The 19978-nt window shown below is 44.0% G+C and overlaps 1 protein-coding gene across 1 annotated transcript; it reads left to right on the top strand.

The window, feature by feature from the left end:
- The first annotated feature begins 1139 nt into the window (after nt 1-1139).
- Nucleotides 1140-12022, top strand: LOC110494211 (tRNA (guanine-N(7)-)-methyltransferase B-like). The gene is made up of 3 exons (XM_036950267.1): nt 1140-1492; nt 11131-11232; nt 11561-12022. The coding sequence occupies exons 1-3, from the start codon at nt 1388-1390 to the stop codon at nt 11741-11743; spliced, it is 390 nt and encodes a 129-aa protein (XP_036806162.1). The 5' UTR covers nt 1140-1387; the 3' UTR covers nt 11744-12022.
- The last annotated feature ends 7956 nt before the right edge of the window (nt 12023-19978 follow it).

Genomic DNA, 19978 nt, shown 5'->3' with positions numbered 1-19978 from the left:
TACGTTTGCCAATTGGTTGTGTAGCCAGACTTATTTGCCATTGCTTTTGCCTCTCACCCATACAATTTTTCAATTCCTCATCAATCCACATGGATTTAACTGTTTTTACTGTCATTTTCTTAATAGGCGCATGCTTATTATTATTAACTGGAAGAAGCAATTTCATAAATGTGTCAGGTGCAGTGTCTGTTTGCTCCTCTTTACACACAAACAAATGTTTTTTACATCAACAACATAGGGCGAGTAACCTAAATTAGATTGAATCAAACTTTAGGAATTTAAAATCGCAACACATTTTACAGGGAAAACCAATCAAGTGGAAAAAGTAAAAGCAAACAAGAAATTATAATACGTCTCATTTTCTTTCAACTTCTTGCATTGGAGCAAAGCTCCTAGGCTGAATTTGAACAGATGCGTTGACATGATGACATATGAAACGAGACGGAGTAGGCAGTGGAAATTTCACTCATGACATGCTATAGTGTATTGCTGTCCTAAGAGGGAGTCATTCTGAGTGTGGGCTCCTGGGGCTGACAACTGAAAGCAATGCAAAAAGTGTCTGTCGACTTGACTCGCTCACAAGTGTTAATAAAGTTTCAGAGCACCACAAATATCCAGACAATGATGTCATTAAGACCTGCCCATTTTGTGCCGAGGATTAGGTGCTTTGGAAAAACACACAGAGCGACTAACACACACATAAATATACTTTCAGTCATACAGACACACATTAACGGGAGCCCCTGAGTGATATTTGTGCACCCACACGCATGATGTATGTGTGGGTATAAATGGCGCTATACTCCCCAATATGTCGTTGTTCTTTTTTTCCTCTGTGCCAGAGCACTAATTAAAGTGTGAAGTTTTTTCCATCTTGTGAAGTGTGGCCCAGTCAAAACCCCCCTGGGGCAACGGCAGTCCCCCATGATTATCCCCCTGTTTTTCTGTCTTTAGTTATTTCAACTAATAAAAGAGTGAACTAGAACAGTTTTACTAATAGTAGTAAGTTGTGTACACCTTGTTAAAGGTAGAGACGAGAGGGACTTTAACTTAATAAAAATCACTTAGAGAATTTCCACCTTTACATCCCGGGCTACCTGACAACTAACACCAAAATATTATGAATTATGAGAACTACATAGCGCTAACTCATTTCACAAAAATAATAATATTTGATAGACTGGTTTGAATAATAACCACATTGATACAGTGGTTTGATACAAGATAATATTTAGTGGCATAGTTTTCTTGCTTTCACAGTATAAGAAGTACCAGAGGAAGTGACGGCAGGGGGAATTTGTTTCATAGGTCTGTGGCCTCAGTCTGTCTGGTCATGTCTGCGTTGTGATCTATTTGTTTTGTTGATTTCTCTCCTCAGCTCAGTAAGATGTTTCTCCTGTTTCCTGAGCCGCACTTCAAGAAGACCCAAGCACAAGTAGCGGATGTCAGTCCCACACTGTTGGCTGAGTACACCTACACACTGAAGGAAGGGGTAAGGATAGAGCACAGCGTATGGGGCGTGGGGGGGGGGGGGGGGGTGGGGGGGGTTCATCAAGGGAACCCAAAGTCAACAGTTGTGGGACAGCAAGACATGATACATATGAGAGGACAGTACTGGCTACATTGCGTACATGGAGAGATACAAGGAGAGACTGCGGATGGAGAGGACAATGGGAGGCTTGTGCATGTAGGATTTTAATCTGCTCACATGCGCGTGGGTGTGTCTGTAGGCGCTACCTGCACACTCAGCAGCACTGACACAGAGCCCATGCCAGACCCTGATCTCTTCTGGGGGGAGGAGAGAAGAGCGGTCTAGTGAATTTTCCACTATGGCGGTTTAGACTGCAAAATCGATCTGCCCAGAACACACATGCACACACCTCCGCCACACACACCCTCCCCCCGCCTCCACACCTCCCCATTTCCTGGCGTGAACACAACAGCTGCTATGCTAATCTGTGCCATGGCTGAGTTTTCCAAGAAAGCCCTGTTCAAATGACACTATCTGTCCGCAATCCAATGTAAACTACAATGACACAGGTGATAAACCTCTATGTTGGTTCTGGGCTATATCTGTCCTTTTGGGGGGGAGGGGGGGGGACCTTTGCTCTTCAAAGTATTTAAGGCCACCACACCAAGGCATGTTTTGTGAAAAATATTGAAAGATCATAGGAAAATTGGGAGATCAGGGTCAAATTTAATAGTGCACACGGATTCATTAGTGCAACTTCTTATTGGACAGGTCCAGGTAGTCCCTCCGTGTTTCGGTTCACTATCTCGGCATGAAAAACTGGTGCTATGGCATTTTGCATCCTTTTACCTATCTAACATCAGCTCACTTGCACTGAGGTGGGAGGGGTGGCAATATTTGAGTTATGTCTTTAAAAAGTAGCTCAAAAATGACTATCATTCTGCGCAAATAGTGAGATTTTAGACTCCCCAAAAGCATGTCTTAGCAGTAACGAGGTTGGTTATGGCATGGATTTTGACAGCAGAAGCTAAGCCTATCCAGCCATGACCAAATCTGTATGCATTTTGCACACAACCTGCATGCATTTTGCGTACCATACACACAATTTGAGGTCAAAGTACACTGGTATGAACGTGGCAGAGAAGTTACCCCTAAATTGAACCTAGAAAAATATGAAAGTGTCATTTAGACCAGCTCAATTTCATTTACGATCAAACATAAACTAATGTGTTGGCTACATTGTTTGATATAATGTAAGACTCTATGCTACCCCCTACCCAACCTTAGGCCTACATCACTACCACCTTGTCAGAAATATCTAGGTAAAGCCCTGATTGTACATTAAAACCTATTTATAGTTAGCTACTGAAGAGCAACTAATTACCAAGTACTCATAACAGTCTGGTGTCTGGAAAATAACCTCTCCCTCAACATCAACAAAATGAAGGAGCTGACCGTGGACTACAGGAGACAGCAGAGAGAGAACGTCCACATCTATGGGGCTGCAGTGGAAAGGGTCAAAAGTTTCACATTTTTACATCACTGACAACCTGAAATGGTCCCTTCACACAAACAGCATGGTGAAGGCGGCGCACCAGCGCCTCTTCAACCTAAGGAGGCTGAAGAAATTTGTCCTCTCTTAAACTTCTAAAGATGCACCATTGAAAGCATCCTATTGGGCTGTATCACGGCCTGGTATGACAATTGCACCGTCCGCAACCACAGGGCTCTCCAGAGGGTGGTGCAGTCAGCCCAAAGCATCACCGTGGGCACACTGCTTGCCCTCATGGACATCTACAGCACCCGGTGTCACAGGAAGTCCAAGAAGATCAACGACCTCAGCCACCCGAGCCACGGCCTGTTCACCCCGCTACCATCTAGAAGGCGGAAACTGTACAGGTGCATCAAAGCTGGGACCGAGAGACTGAGAAACAGCTTCTATCTCCAGGCCATCAGACTGTTAAACAGTCACCACTAGCCTTAGTCACTGTTCTAGATGGCTACCACCCAGCACAATATACTTTTCTATTAATTTACTGTTCATACACATCATTAAATGTATAATATATTTATATACGGTACCAGTCAAAAGTTTGGACACCGACTCATTCAATGGTTGTTGTTTTAAAAAAAAACTATTTTCTACATTATAGAATAATAGTGAAGACATCCAAACTATGAAATAACAGATATGGAATTATGTAGTAACCAAGAAAGTGTTAAACAAATCAAAAATATATTTTAGATTATTCAAGGTAGCCACCCTTTGCTTTGACAGCTTTGCACAATTGTGGCATTCTCTCAACCCAGCTTTTCCATGCTTTTCCAACCATCTTGAAGGAGTTCCCGCATATGCTGAGCACTTGTTGGCTGCTTTTCCTTCACTCTGCGGTCCAACTCATCCCAAACCGTCTCAATTGGGTTGAGGTTGGGTGATTGTGGAGGCCAGGTCATCTGATGCAGCACTCCATCACTCTCCTTCTTGCCTGGAGGTGTATTTTGGGTCATTGTCCTGTTGAAATGATAGTCCCACTAAGCGCCAACCAGATGGGATGGCGTATCGCTACAGAATGCTGTGGTAGCCATGCTGGTTAAGAGTGCCTTGAATTCCAAATAAATCAGTAATGAAGCAATGATGGACTGTAATTTCTCTTTGCTTATTTGAGCTGTTCTTGCCATAATATGGACTTTTACCACCCCTACCTTTTCACAACACGACGGATTGGCTCATACGCATTAAGAAGGAAAGAAATTCCACAAATGTACTTTTAACAAGGCAATTGTTAATTGAAATGCATTCCAGGTGACTACCCCATGAAGCTGGTTGAGAGAACGCCAAGGGTGTGCAAATCTGTCATCAAGATAAAGGATGGCTACTTTGAAGAGTCTCAAATATAAAATATACCTTTTTGGTTACTATATGATTTCATAGTTTTGATGTCTTCACTATTATTCTACTATGTAGAAAATAGTAAAAATAAAGAAAAAGTCTTGAATGAGTAGGCGTGTCCAAACTTTTGACTGGTACTGTACATGAGATTATTTTTATTTGTCAAACGGCAGCCAAGCATCACTCATCATGTCACCAAAATAAAACCCTCACTATTTATTTGAAAGGTGCATCAAGCTCATCACTGTGCACATTCATCTTCCTCTGAAGTTCATCATAAATTATTTAATCTGTAGCCTAATAGACTGCATACTTTCCCAAATCGTATTGGGAGGACCATACAACATATCATCGCGTTATTTCCATATTTGCGCGTAAAGGTGTTTCCTCCACCATTTCTCGCATAATTCATTTTACAGACTCAAAGATCCCACCTTGTCTAGCGTATTTTGTTTTGTCGACATTTGGAAAGTTTACTGACAAATGTACTGTTTCCAGTAAATATCCGACGTACTTTACTCGCATACAACTGTTTGATGGAAACCGGGTTACTGAAGGCAGTTTTTTTGGTCCTTACCAATGCATTCGCCAAGACTATCAATAAAGGTTTTGGCTCGTGAGACTGCTTTGAAATGCATCTTAATCACCAACGCTTTATTAAAAGATTAAGTTTGGGAGCCGCAAAACAGTGAGCGGACATCCCCTTTTTATCTGTATATTGTACATTATTTTAGCCGGCTATTTTGGATGTGCTTAAAACCCCCTCCATGTAGGCTACGTGTCCATATGCCCATCATTGAACCAGAGACGAGATGTTGCTGGTGACTCGTATTTTGAAATATTTAAGATATTTTTCTGTAACAATTGTTTTATCTGATAAAAATATATATTTTATTGTCACATACAACGGATAGGTTTGTGTTTTTCAGGGTCAACCATAGTAGTACCCCGCTCCTGGAGCAAATTGGGGTTAAGCTCAAGGGCACATCGACCTATTTTTAAAAAGAATTACAAAAATAAAAATTCACCTTGGGTATTCAAACCAGCAACCTTTCATTTACTGGCCCAATGCTCTTATCTGCTAGGCTACCTGTCACGTTCGTCGTATAGAGGAGACCAAGGCGCAGCGTGATATGAATACATTCTTCTTTAATGAAAGAAAGAACACTAAACAAACTAACAAAACGAACGTGAAGCTATATAGAACGAGTGCTGACATGCAACTACAAATAGACAATAACCCACAAAACCAAAATGGAAAAGGGCAACCTAAATAGGATCCCCAATCAGACCACCATAGACCTACATATACCTAGACATACCAAAACCCCATAGAATTACAAAAAACCCTAGACAAGACTAAACACACATACCACCCTCGTCACACCCTGACCTCACCAAAATAATAAAGAAAACAAAGATAACTAAGGTCAGGGCGTGACAGTACCCCCCCCCCCCCCCCCCCCCACCCAAAAAAAGGTGCGGACTCCCGGCCGCAAACCTAAACCTATATGGGAGGGTCTGGGTGGGCATCTAACCTCGGTGGCTGCTCTGGTTCAGGACGCCGCCCCCCTTCTTTATCCTGAGTCCGCTCTTGTAGCACTGACCCGTGGATCATCATCGGAGGCTCTGGACTGCGGATCCTTGCCGTATACCCCGGGCTGGGGACCCTTGCTGCGTGGATCATCGCCGGATGTTCTGGACTGGGGACCGTCGCTGGAGACCCCGGACTGGGAACCATCGCTGGAGACTCCGGACTGGGAACCATCGCTGGAGACCCCGGACTGGGGACCGTCGCTGGAGACCTCGGGCTGGGGACCTCGGGCTGGGGACCGTCACTGGAGACCCCGGACTGGGGACCGTTGCTGGAGACCCCGGGCTGGGGACCATCGCTGGAGACCCCGGGCTGGGGACCGTCACTGGAGACCCCGGACTGGGGACCGTCGCGGGAGACCCCGGGCTGAGGACCCCGGGCTGGGGACCGTCACTGGAGACCCCGGACTGGGGACCGTCGCTGGAGACCCCGGACTGGGGACTGTCGCTGGAGACCCCGGACTGGGGACCGTCGCTGGAGACCCCGGACTGGGGACCGTCGCTAGAGACCCCGGACTGGGGACCGTCGCTGGAGACCCCGGGCTGGGGACCGTCACTGGAGACCCCGGACTGGGGACCGTCGTTGGAGTTTCCGGCCTGTGAACTGTCGCCGGAAGCTCTGGACTGGGTACTGTCGCCGGACGCTCTGTACTGGGCACTGTCGCCGGACGCTCTGGACTGGGTACAGTCGCCGGACGCTCTGTACTGGGTACTGTCGCCGGACGCTCTGTACTGGGTACTGTCGCCGGACGCTCTGTACTGGGTACTGTCGCCGGACGCTCTCTACTGGGTACTGTCGCCGGACGCTCTGTACTGGGTACTGTCGCCGGACGCTCTGTACTGGGTACTGTCGCCGGACGCTCTGTACTGGGTACTGTCGCCGGACGCTCTGTACTGGGCACTGTCGCCGGACGCTCTGGACTGGGTCCTGTCGCCGGACGCTCTGGACTGGGCACTGTCGCCGGACGCTCTCTACTGGGCACTGTCGCCGGACGCTCTGGACTGGGTACACTGGAGACCTGGTGCGTGGTGCCGGCACTGGTGGTACCGGGCTGGGGACACGCACCTCAGGGTGAGTGTGAGGAGCAGGAACAGGGCGTACTGGACTGCCGAGGCGCACTGGAGACCTGGTGCGTGGTGCCGGCACTGGTGGTACCGGGCTGGGGACACGCACCCCAGGGCGAGTGCGGGGAGGAGGAACAGGACGTACTGGACTCTGGAGGTGCACAGGAAGCCTGGTGTTTGGTGTTGGCACTGGTGGTACTGGGCTGGTGACACGCACCTCAGGGCGAGTGCGGGGAGGAGGAACAGGACGTACTGGACTCTGGAGGTGCACAGGAAGCCTGTTGTTTGGTGTTGGCACTGGTGGTACTGGGCTGGTGACACGCACCTCAGGGCGAGTGCGGGGGGAGGCACAGGATACATTGGACAGTGGAGACGCATTGGAGATCCAGAACATAGAGCTGGGCTCAAATGTTCTGGCTGGATGCCCATTCTTGCCCGGCAAATTTCGAGGAGCTGGAATAGAGCGCACCGGGCTAGAATAGCGCACTGGAGACACCATGCGCATCTCTGCATACACGGTGCCTGACCAGTTACACGCTCCCCACGGTAAGCACGAGGAGTTGGCTCAGGTCTCCTACTTGACTATGCAATCTCCTCGTGTGCCCCCCCAAAAAGATTTCTTGGGACTGCCTCTCGGGCTTCCGTGCTAGCCATGTACCTTCATATCGTCGCAGTTCCTCTATTCTCCGGTATTTATCCTCGTAGTATCGCCGTTCCGCTTTCGCTGCCTCTAACTCCTCCTTAGGACGGCGATACTCCCATGGCTGTGTCCACGGTCCTGCTTCATCTAATATCTCCTCCCAGGTCCATTTCCCCATTAAGCGCTGTTCCTCCTTTTCACGCTGCTTGGTCCTGGTTGGGATGGTTATTCTGTCACGTTCGTCGTATAGAGGAGACCAAGGCGCAGCGTGATATGAATACATTCTTCTTTAATGAAAGAAAGAACACTAAACAAACTAACAAAACGAATGTGAAGCTATATAGAAAGAGTGCTGACATTAAACTACACATAGACAATAACCCACAAAACCAAAATGGAAAATGGCAACCTAAATAGGATCCCCAATCAGACCACCATAGACCTACATATACCTAGACATACCAAAACCCCATAGATTTACAAAAAAGCCAAGACAAGTCAAAAACACAAATACCACCCTCGTCACACCCTGACCTAACCAAAATAATAAAGAAAACAAAGATAACTAAGGTCATGGCGTGACACTACCTGCCGCCACAATTAAAAACCTTGCCAAGAATTAGTCAAGTAGCCTATCCATAGAAGATTTCAAAATGGTCAACTTTGGAGGCTTTCGCCATCATGCTTTTGCGTGATTGCCAATTCTCATAGGCCTACCTACCTACTCCATTTCGCTTGTATCCATTCCCATTTCTAAAGAGCGACTTGTCCAGTTACGAAGGATGCGCTCCTTCAAACATATTCAAATTATTCAGTCCTATAATGCCATATCAACGGTGGATAGGCCAATATCTTGCGATTGTGCCTCACACATACACAATACATTACATTTTAAGGGGAGCCTAGTATTTTTTATGTGATTTATTTTTGTATGCGTAAAGACATGTATGGCCTATACTCGTTGAAGCAATTACAACAATGTTGACTGCCAACACTCCAAACATATTTAGCAAAAACGGGATGTATTTTACTGTTGCTATAATTTGTTACTGTAACCTATGCTGTTTTATAGTTTTTCCTCAATCGCGTAAAAGCATTTTTTTTGGAACAATGTTGTCGATTTACAAGAGTTCACAAGACCCACAGAAACTCAGTGGCCTTTTACAAATCAGTAAATGCATTTTCGTGTAGTTGCCTTCTGTCACGCCCTGACCTTAGTTCCTTTTTATGTCTCTATTTTGGTTTGGTCGGGGCGTGAGTTGGGGTGGGCATTCTATGTTGTTTTTCTATGTTTTCTATGTATTTGGCCTGGTATGGTTCCCAATCAGAGGCAGCTGTCTTTCGTTGTCTCTGATTGAGAACCATACTTATGTAGCCTGTTCCCACCTGGTGTTTGTGGGTAGTTGTTTCCTGTTTTGTGTTGTGTCACCTTTCAGTACTGTTTCAATTTTCGTTGTTTCACTTTGTTATATTGTATTTCGTGTTCAGTTATATTACATTAAAATGGACACTTACCACGCTGCGTTTTGGTCCGATCTTTCCTGTTCCTCAGATGAAGAAGATCGTTACACCTTCTCAAAACATTAATACATTAATGAAAAATATGTTATACCGTCAAAATTGCAAATACATTCATTTAAAGAACATGACTGCCTGCAAAAAGATTAACACAGCCATACTTATCACTTGAGTCCAAGCAGACAAAACAGAAAGGTAGTCAGTCTGTTTTAAAAATCCCAGTCAATCAGTGCATTTTTCTTTGCAGTCACTAAATCATGATGATCTAAATTGAAAGTATGTCCGCAATATTCTAAAAAATCATAACAATTAGATAATCCCCATCCCCTAAATCTTGGCATATGTTGTACATGGTACAACTGTTGTTGTACCTCTCTGACCCCACGAGGGAAAACAAATGTCCTTGGTTATCTTTACAAACCAGTTCTACCACAAGGGCCATAGTCCTATCCCCTCCTCGTACGGCCCTTAATTATCAAACGGGTCAAACTAGACACTTTTTTTTATGATTAGCATGTGTTACAAAGAATTAGTCAACCAGACATCCTGGCACCAAATATGCTGATTTTAAGGAAGGGGGAGTAGAGAGTAATATTTAGCCTGATGCCTCTTTTGTTCTAAGGAGGGCAATAGCACCAAACACGAAGTGGGCCTTTTCACCAGGTTTCAAAATAATGTCTCAAAATGAATGCCTCACCACACTGTTGTTCCTATATTATTAAAAGTGTAATATGTATGTATCTTATTCCAGTCATGTTTAGAATCTATGGGCTCCTTATCCCCTTTCAGGAACTAATAACTGTTTTTCTATATAGTAGGGACTTATTGTGTACACTCACAAGCCAATCTCAGGTTTTATTCCAATATTGGCATGCCGTATGCTTAACTGTACCTAACTAATTTTCAATCTTAGTCTAGTAATTAAACGTTGAAGTAAATCCGTTGTTGCATTGAAGGCCTTAGTGAGAGATTGGATTCTTGAAGTCAGATCTCAATGACCATTCAGAATTAGAATATAGTAAATTAAGTGTTGATTAAGACTATTGTTGATGGTTAATGATAACTACTGATAGTTACTTCAAGGGGTCTCTCTATATCAAAACCCATAATGATTCTTTAGATTAAGTTGGATAGGATTACCAAATTTCTTAGAAATTAAATCAATTAATTATTCCACTAATTAATCAGTAAATGATCTTGAATATTCATAGACAAAGTCACAACACTGTAATAAACAGTATCAATATACCATGGACTAGGACGAGAATATTCCGTGCCCCCCAGCCAAATTGGAGTTGATGACAACACAAAGACAATAACGTACACAACTGCCGCATCAGTATTTAGCCATGGAACACGTTGATTGACCAGTGAATGGTCAAGCCCTTGTCACACCTATCACTTTTTTTATTAATCAAAACCTAGCCTTTTCACACCACCGCCAGCTATTGCGCCAATAATTCCTGCTGTGAAAATAGCTAAAATATTTCCGACAAACTTCTGGACTTAGTGCAAGCGCTAAGATTTACCATTTGCATTAGGTTTGTTAATTAAAGTAGACCCCAGTATCTGTCCATTGTCTCAAACTAGATTGATACTTAAAGTACAGACCACAGTTGGTATGATGTTTGTGTGTGTCAGTCACCTGCTGCACTAGGTAGGAGCTTTAAGTGACTGTTCACTCTAAAATCAAAGTTTGTCAGATGTTTAGGTCTAAAAGTGGACCTAAAACCCAAATGAATGGAAAACATTTGGCACAGACTGAAATGAGGATCATATGGTGCTTGTTTTCCCCATTCCTGTGGAATTGAGTAATATATCTGTATCTAGAACAGATTATGTGGGACGTGGACTCATCTGAACATTAGTCTACTTTTGGGATCTGAAAGGTTTTGACAAAGGCTTTCTGTTTACTGTTTATACTTATGAGGACATTGTTTAACTATCTCCCAGGGTTTGGTGTACACCAACACAGACATGGAGGAGGTGCTTCACTGGATGGTGAAACACTTCAGTGAGCATCCACTGTTCACACGGGTCCCCGACACAGAACTGGTATGATGACGCACACTTCTTCTCAGTCCTTCTCCACAATTCATAGAGATTCTGTTTTGACTGATGTGATACTGTATGTAATAATATTTGTCATATAGCAGCCAACCTTGAACCTCATATAAGTAAGCCATAGAGATTGAGCTAAGTTGGATGTGCTTCACAAATCTTCCTACTTTCCAATTTGGAAAACATTGTTAACATACTTGCCAGTATCCATACAGTGTGTAACCCAAATCTAATCAGTAGGAAACCTGGTAAGAGACAGTCAGCAAATAGGAGTAGGGTAGCTCTCTTCAAGATCCCTCAAAAGTGTCCCTTTGTTTTGCAGGTTGATGATGTCATCATCGGAGGAGGGGAAGAAGGTGCAGAGGAATGGAAGGAAGAACTACCTGGCAGGTTTTCCGCAGAGTGGCATACTAAAATCCCAGTATTACAGATATCAGTTGTATTTGTATCAGTTGTACTCTCTCCTTGCAAGGACAACAAAATGGACAACCAAAACGACTGCTAGGTTTGCTCCAGGGGTGGAGCTTGGCCTGTCTGTCTTAAATGTAGTTTCTCCCTGAATGGTGGACAGGAATATGAATGGGTCTTCATTGGTCAAGGGTTTAAATGGCCAGACTGAAGCATTCCACCATGATCTTTTGTGAACTGGTGCCTGATTTAGAATTATGATGATTCACCGTTAGCTAATTTGACTGCTCTCTACGGCGTCCTGAGCTGGTGATAAATCTGCAATGAAGCTGTATTGATTCATTATACTTTCATGAAAGCCTTAATAAATATTTGTTTTGTCATGCCTTTTTTATTTGCATCTTTATTGTGGGATGCAATCACCTTTTCCGACCCTCTGCCAAACCTTAACTGCTGCTTTTGGTTTCTGGTTGAGCCTCCAAGGCTTTCTTTGTTCCAGCTTGATAGGGGAAGTGTTGGTTTTGGCTTAGAGACACTAGTGTTGGAGAATCCCCCACCCCAAAAAAAGGGGAGAGAATAAGAATAATGGTCATAGATGGTATAGTTTGAGGAGGTTGACTAGGAGGGCTTCAGCTAAAACTTAAAGGCTTCTTCATTATTGAAGATTTGTATTTGTACCTTTTTATTTAACTAGGCAAGTCAGTTAAGAACACATTCTTATTTTCAATAACTCTCTAACCACTAGGCTACCTGCTGCCCCAAGAATCTGAAAGCATTTGCCAAAAGTGCATTGACATCTGCATATCACAATGGATGATACAGATAATGGTAGCCCAAAGTTTTTGCCACTGCACTCTGACAGCAAGAAGTACATTGAATGATGTGTGTTGTCTGTAAATGTGTGTACTTAGGACTGCACTTGCTGTCTGAGACCTACAAAAAATCTGTTGGCTCTGTCCTGAGCAGGGAGAGGAGAATGGAGGCATCTGCCTGGAATAGTGGTTTTGTTCCAAATGGCACCCTAGTTCCTACATAGTGCTCTGCTTTTGACAAAAGTATTGCACTATATAGGAAATTGGGTGCCATTTGGGACACAACTAGTGGGTCCATTTAAACTTAGGTTGACCTTTGGTCCTTTCAATCCACACTGAAATATTATTCCCGAATCGTGATCAAATGTGTTCATTCAGCACAATGTGGACCATATGGTTTGATTCGTGTCTGTAGAAGTTCAGAAACGGGATGGTGCAGGTTTGAAATTTTCCCTTTTCTACAGCTGCAGGCAGTGTTGGCTAGAAACAGGACAGCACTCGCCTCAATAGTGGAACCCCACAGTCAGGAAACCAGCGATGGATACAGTGTGAAACCTTAGGATCTCTCTTACACACACACACACACATAACGAGTTTTAAAAATCCCCCGAAACTCAAAAGGAACCATTGTCTGTTTGACAATCTGTTCATTGTGTATATTCGTTCGGGGCAAAGTCGGGCATGAGGGGTGAATGCCAGGAGGGCATGAGCACACCAGCTCTAAGCAAACAACAGAGACTCATCAGTAGAACTCTGCAAAAGTATGTAGTTGAAAGCACAGTGGGTCAGCATGATTATGTAGTTGAGTTTAAATGACTGCTTTTCAGCACTTTGGATGCCGTGCTGGAGGAAATGTCCTAACGATTTTAGCTAGGGAAATAGTAAACTGGTGGAGGCTCTATGTGCCATGGATCCCGAGAGCCCAGACATTTTGGATGTGAACTAGGTCAGACCATTGTTGGATCTAAACTAAACCTGTGGAAGTTTATTGTGGCTCTCACATTCTTGCGAAGTGAAATCGCAACCATAGCAACAACAACAACATGGACCCCACTCAGTGTTTCTCAAAGATACTGTGCTATATTAACAAGCCAAGACACAGCCATGCTGTTTAGCATCAAGTTTGATAACAGAATGAATTTGCGTGCATTCCCATAATGTACTTTGACCTGACTAAGGTACAGCATCCTGCTGTATCCTCCCAATATTACGATCAACCCTATAATGTAATACCATAATTAAACCATGTAGTTACTAATACACTCTATCCCCCTTTTGGTCTTGATAACAAATCATTCCCGGTAAATGCTTATACTGTACTGTAAACAACTAAAAGAGCATTTAGCTTTTGTACTGTAAACGACTAAAAGAGCATTTAGCTTTTGTACTGTAAACGACTAAAAGAGCATTTGTTTTAAACCTGTAACATTTCAATGTGTCATCAAAAATGAACAGTTTGACAACATGTTTCTTTTTTACAACCTTATTTTCCACACATTTGTTTTCATCACAAGTAATTTTTTCAGTCTCTTATCAGTGTGTAAAAGTCTTTAATAACCGTGAGTGTTTCAGACTGTAACGCTGGTGTGGTCTGATGACCCTGTGAGACTGACGTGGACTTTTACCTGTACAGTGTCGTTGTGCCCCCGTTCGTTCTCACACATTTACCCCTGATCATCAGTTATGTCCGGTGTCAGTAGCAACTCGTGCTCTCAGCTGATCCCAGTGTCGTCGTAGACTGTCTGTGTTTCTGCTTATCACTATGTAATAAACCGGACCTGTCTGTGTGACAAACCCAGGTATCCATCTCGGTCCTCCTCCCGTTGTATTTTGCAAGTACACGGCATCCTCCACACTGAATTACCGTTCCACTGCACGTTGGTCATGGCAGAACTTTTGCCGGTACCTTGTCCTGCGGACAGTTTTGGCTGTGCTGGTTTGATGAAATTCTGTCTGGTACGAACATGTCTGCTCAAGAACAAGTCAGCAGGTGTTTGTCCTGTTGTGCAGTTCGGTGTACTGCAGTAAGTACTGCAGTGAGAACAAGGAGATCTTGTCCTCGATGTCCAGAGTGGTATCGGCAAGCTTTTCGTGACATTTTGTTATGTCTGAACATTCCTGTCTGCCAGCCCGTTTGAAGTTGGGTGCGCTGTTTGAGTGCAGGATCTTGTTCTGCCTCATGAACGTCTGGAATACGTTTGAAATTAATGTCCGTTACGATTTGCTCAGCCAATGCTTTAATTTTCACGAGGTTAGTTGGAATTATAACTCTTGAGCCCCAGAACTTTGTTCCACTGACAGCTCATTCCTCTGTATGTAGAATGATTTCAAGTTGTCTTCAACCGGTTCAGGCCAAACTTCATGATATATTTGTAGACTTTTGAGTTCTTGCTGACCGTGCGTGTTGCTCTGGCTACTTGTGTAGTGTTCAGTGGTGCTTCCTGGAAGTGCTCTGTTAGCAGTGTGTGGATGTGAGCTGACTGCCTCGGTTCCGGAGTCACTGGTCTCAGGTAAAGGAAAGTGCGATAAATCAGTGTTGCTCCGTGTTCCGATTAACCAATGCGGTAGTCATACGTTGACAAGATGATGGCCCACTGCCGAATGCGTGCAGCGGCCATCGTGCTCCCCAAACAAGGTAGAGGTTTTTGATCGGTCCATAGGCTGTTTGTTTCTACTCTCCTAACTGCCAAACTTTTCACATTTTACTTTTAAGATTTTTTTTATCAAACAAGTACACTAACTTCTTAGCTTTGTCCTACACTTAGCTTTGTCCCCGGACGCTTTATCTGGACATGGATATGCAGGACCTCCACCAGACAAAAACGCTAAGTAACACTATGCCTTCTCGTTGTACTCATAACATACAGGAGAACTATTGCCTTATGGTGAGGATAACGAGTTGCAAGCCCGGCTTCAGATGCAATCGTCAGGCAAGAGCAATTTAAGTGTAGGAAAGGATGAAACAGAGTCTGTGCCACCAGTAAATACAGGTGGCTTCTGGAAAGAAATGCTGTTGGCATGCTCAACTGGTGTCGCTGATAGAAACTTTTAGAGGAGCATGCGTGTACCAATCGGAGGCAAGGGGTGTAAGTAGCTCCATTTTGTACCGACAAAACTGTGGTTACAAATCAGACAACAAAGGTCAAATCAAGCCTCTAAACCTAGTAAATCAACATATCCCCAAAAAAGCAAACCAATCAGTTTGTAAAACTACACAGCGGCACGAATTACAACAAGTAACAACTTGGAGACACAAACGAGGGTAATGAACAGTTAAATGCTATCCCAGGGAAACGTAGCTAAAAATACTCTCAATGCACACCAAAAACAAATGAACTGCTACAATCTGTGAAAGTAGATGCGCTCAAAAAGAATGTAGCTATCGTGTAAGACATGCACAATCAAGGTGTGCCATCAAGGAGTGCACATGAACGAACAAGACAACAAAAATAGCGATGAACCGGACCAGCAAAAAAAAAGAGATTGAGACATAACAATATGAGAACGTTGTTGTTACCAGAAGACTAGGAAAAAGGAGATCTTTCCGGCTACTTGGTCAAACTGATATCAGAGGAACTTGACGTGGGTATATCACCAGAAGATCGCTGGAACGATGACATAGAATCGGCGTGAAGCAGAAGAACGCTGAACAGCCATGCATGGTAATCATCAAACTATGGAACTACCAGACCAAAGTCAACATTCTGAAATGTTGGAGATCAAAGGAGATCAAAATCCAAGGACAGACCATTCTATTCGTCCAGGACCTATCTGCTAAGCTGATAAAAAGACACAAGGAATACCTTCCAATCAGACAGTCCCTGGACAAAGAAGGGATTAAATATCAGCTCCACTTCCCGGCAGTGCTGTGGGTATGGAATGGAAGGGAATGCAAAGCATGGAATTCACAGGCGCCGATGAAGCCCTAATCAAGCTGCAAGAAACCTTTCCAGTCAAAAGGCCTACAAACACTGAGTGTAATGGAGACCTTCACGGGCAGAGGAGAGTCCGCTGCACCAAGAAGATGATGAAGTGAGAAAAAGCGATGAACATAGTGAGACCTAAGACCCGTTTATGGTAAATTGAGACATTATTTCCCCCTCCCCCCAGTGCAATCTATACTCTACTTTCCCTGTTCTTCTCTATGAAGTAACGATAGAAGTAGCCGATGCCAACGGGCTACATGGACACTGAAAAGACAATTCAAAGGGGGAAATATAGCATGTATGTTAACTGTTCTCTGTGTGTGTGTGTGAATGCATGTGTGAGGGTTGGGATGTTTGAGGGAGGGTGAATATGTGTAAGAGGGTGGGAGAGCAGTTGTGTGGCTGCATTGGGCAGGATTCCTCAACTGGAGGCCAGTGGGACAAATCGGGCTAGCAATAATATTATTATTTTTTACAAAATGTAACTAACATTCTCAGACACATGATGCAAATAGCCGCAAATACAATGTCCCAAGAAGGAAGTTACCCCACCTAAATAATGCAAAAGTTACTTTTTAACTTAATTCATGAGGAGGGAGAATGGGAGACAGGAGGGAGGAGGGAGACAGTCAACTAATAAAGCTGTCAGCGGACCATTTTGTGGTGCTGAAACGCAAAAGCTGCAAACGCTGCGCAAACAATAGGTGAACAGTGCTTGCAACAACCTTCATTTTAATTTTCAAATAACAAAACTTAATCATCTATTTCTTCCGAGCCTAGGCCTATATAAAACAGCCTACCTCAGCCGGTTTTTATGTGGCTTAACCGTATATTTCACAAGGGGAAAAAAATGTGGCCTAATAGAAGTGTTTTTTAAAGTTATTATTAGGCTTACTTACAAAGGCAACTGGCCAAAAATGGAGCATTCTACATAAAACAATAATTTAAAGAAAAAATGTCAAGGTCTGTAAATGTCTGCGTCTGTACCGGGAGTCTCGGGATGGCCTGCTCCTGTAACAACAGAACAAACAGAAAATACTGTCAACAGGAGACCTAAACAGCCATAGGACAAGCACTCACAATACTGTTAGTATTTATTAAATAAAGTCATATAGGCTATTAAGTTACTTAAATGGGAAAAGTTGCATTTCTGCTCAGACACGTTCTGGTGGATGTCAAATGAGATGGATGACTTACGTGAAAGCCAGTTCCTGTCGTAAGTCTTGATTGTGTTAATAGAGGAAATGGTGTACTCGCAGGTGTAAGTCGATCCAAACATTGTTAGTTTCTTTATTGTGCTGTATTCCTCTGCGCATGCCACCCAAAACGCACACAGGGACTCGGCACTCCTGAGCGCATAGCTGATTTGGCTCGATGTCTGGAATTCAATCAGCTCAGTTTGAATTGTGGCCTCATCCAGCAAGGGTATTGTTTTCTTAGCAAGGGAGGAGAATTCTCCACCTGGGCGACTGAGAGGATCACGTAGAAACGCAATGATATCCTTGGGCCTGCTGTAGTCTTCAAACCTGGTGGAGAAGTTGTCCCTTAGCTGATTGATGAAATCTTCTATCACTTCTGGGACAATGTTGCGGCCTGGTCCCTCTGCCTGTCATTTCTTCAGCGCGCTGAAGTGCAGTAGCCTTCCAGATGACAAGTCCAAATCGAAAAACTCAAGCTTCCTAGTAAAGGCCTCCACATTTTCCCACAATGTCCATGACTGTTTTCCCGCTTCCTTGTAAATGCAGATTTAACCTGTTTAAGTGACAGAATATGTCAGCCAAAAAAGCAACATTGGAGAGACAATTCCTCAATTTCCAGAATGTGAAGGTGATCATGCAGCTCACAGAATCCCTCCACCGCTTTTCCTTGACTCAGCCAGCACACATCTTTGGGAAGCAGATCATCGTGGGTGGCCTCCTCTGATTCTGCCCCTAGAATTTCTAAGCAAACAGCTGGAGTCAGGGCTTTCTCCTATAGAGGAACATATTTATGGAATGGTCTGCCGATCCATGTGAGAGACGCCGACTCGCAGTGGGGAAGATCTTCGTGGGCTATACTCAGCCTTGTCTCAATGGGGTAAGTTACTGGACTGTTGATAGCCCTTTGGTGTGGGGGCTGTGCTTTGGAAAAGTGAGTGGGGTTATATACTGCCTGGTTGTCCCTGTTCAGGGCTAACTTTGGACAGTGTCCCCCGACCCCTAGTATCGATGCTGCAATAGTTTGTGTGCCAGGGGCTAGGGTCAGTCTTTCCTATCTGTTGTAATTCTCCTGTCTTATCTGCTGTCCTGTGTGATCTTAGGTATATATTTCGCTCTCGCTCTCTCGCTCTCTGGGCAGTGAACATGTTTTTTCACACGAACTTAATCTGAAAGTTTCAGTATTGATTATTTTAAACCCAAGAACATGTTTTAGAATAGTAATCTTAGTAAGAAATATGCTAACATAATTGCCATTGCTAGCTAGATAGCTAGTTAAAATGGTTACCTAGCAACAAACATTTGTTTTGTAAGAAGATCTTTGAGAATTTCGTAATAAAATCATTAAATCTAATGAACTTTTTTTTCTTAAGATGTTTCTTAAGTTTTTGCGTAAGAAGTGTTTTGTGAATCTGGGCCCAGGTCTTTGAACACTACTTTGTTTCCTTTTCTGTCTCCCTTTCCTTCAACCCTAGCCACTCAGTCCATCACAATCTTTGCTCTCTCTCTCTCCCACTACTCTCTCTTCTTCCATCTTATCATCTCTCCCTTCTGCTAAATCCTTCTTCCTCCTCTCCTGATTTTGCGTCTTCGACCCGACTCTCCTCCCTTTCCGCAACCTATGACTCGCACAGTCCCTTTTCCACCCGGCCGGTTTGGCCCTCCCCTCCTGCTCCGTGGCTGAGTGACTCATTGCTAGTTTACAGAACAGGATTACGGGCAGCTGAGTGAAAATGGAGGAAAACTAAACTCCCGCAGGACATATCATCCTTTCACTCCCTCCTCTCTACCTACTCTTCATCTGCTAAAGCCACTTTATATCACTCTAAATTTCAAGCTTCTGCCTCTAACCCTAGAAAACTATTTTTTTTACCATCTCCTCTCTCCTTAATCCTACCAACCCCCTCTCGCCCTCCTCCCTCTCTGAGGACGACTTTTTCAACCACTTTGAAAATAAGGTTGACGACATCCACTCCTCATTCACTCAGCCTATTGAGTCCACTGGTCCCACTCACACAGAACTACCCTACAGAACTTGACCTCTTCTCCAGATTAAATCCTGCGACTAGTGAGGTCTAGCCGCCCGATAACCTGCCATCTAAACCCCATATTCTCTTACCTTTGCTACACCATCTCTGGAGACCTTCTCCCATTCCTCACTTCCCTCATCAACTCATCCCTGACCACTGGCTTCAAAATGGCCCAAGTCACTCCCCTCCTCAAGAAACCAACACTCAACTCACCTGACATCAAAAACTATAAACCTGCATTCCTTCTTTCTTTTCTTTCCAAAACACTTGAGCCTGCTGTCTCTGATCAAGTCTCTCGTTATCTGCCTCAGAACAGTCTTCTTGACCCTAACCGAGACTGCTATTCTCTGTGTTCTGGAGGCTATCCA

Source organism: Oncorhynchus mykiss, chromosome 17 (genome assembly GCF_013265735.2).
Source record: "Oncorhynchus mykiss isolate Arlee chromosome 17, USDA_OmykA_1.1, whole genome shotgun sequence".
Lineage (NCBI taxonomy): Eukaryota > Metazoa > Chordata > Actinopteri > Salmoniformes > Salmonidae > Oncorhynchus > Oncorhynchus mykiss.
Note: the sequence above shows the minus strand (reverse complement) of the source record. Positions and strands in the feature narration are given on the sequence as shown.

Coding starts and splice junctions, on each gene's coding strand:
- LOC110494211 (XM_036950267.1), top strand. CDS start 1,388: ATGTTTCTCCTGTTTCCTGAGCCGCACTTCAAGAAGACCCAAGCACAA. Junction 1,493..11,130: donor CCTACACACTGAAGGAAGGG/GTAAGGATAGAG, acceptor ACTATCTCCCAG/GGTTTGGTGTACACCAACAC. Junction 11,233..11,560: donor GGGTCCCCGACACAGAACTG/GTATGATGACGC, acceptor TTTGTTTTGCAG/GTTGATGATGTCATCATCGG.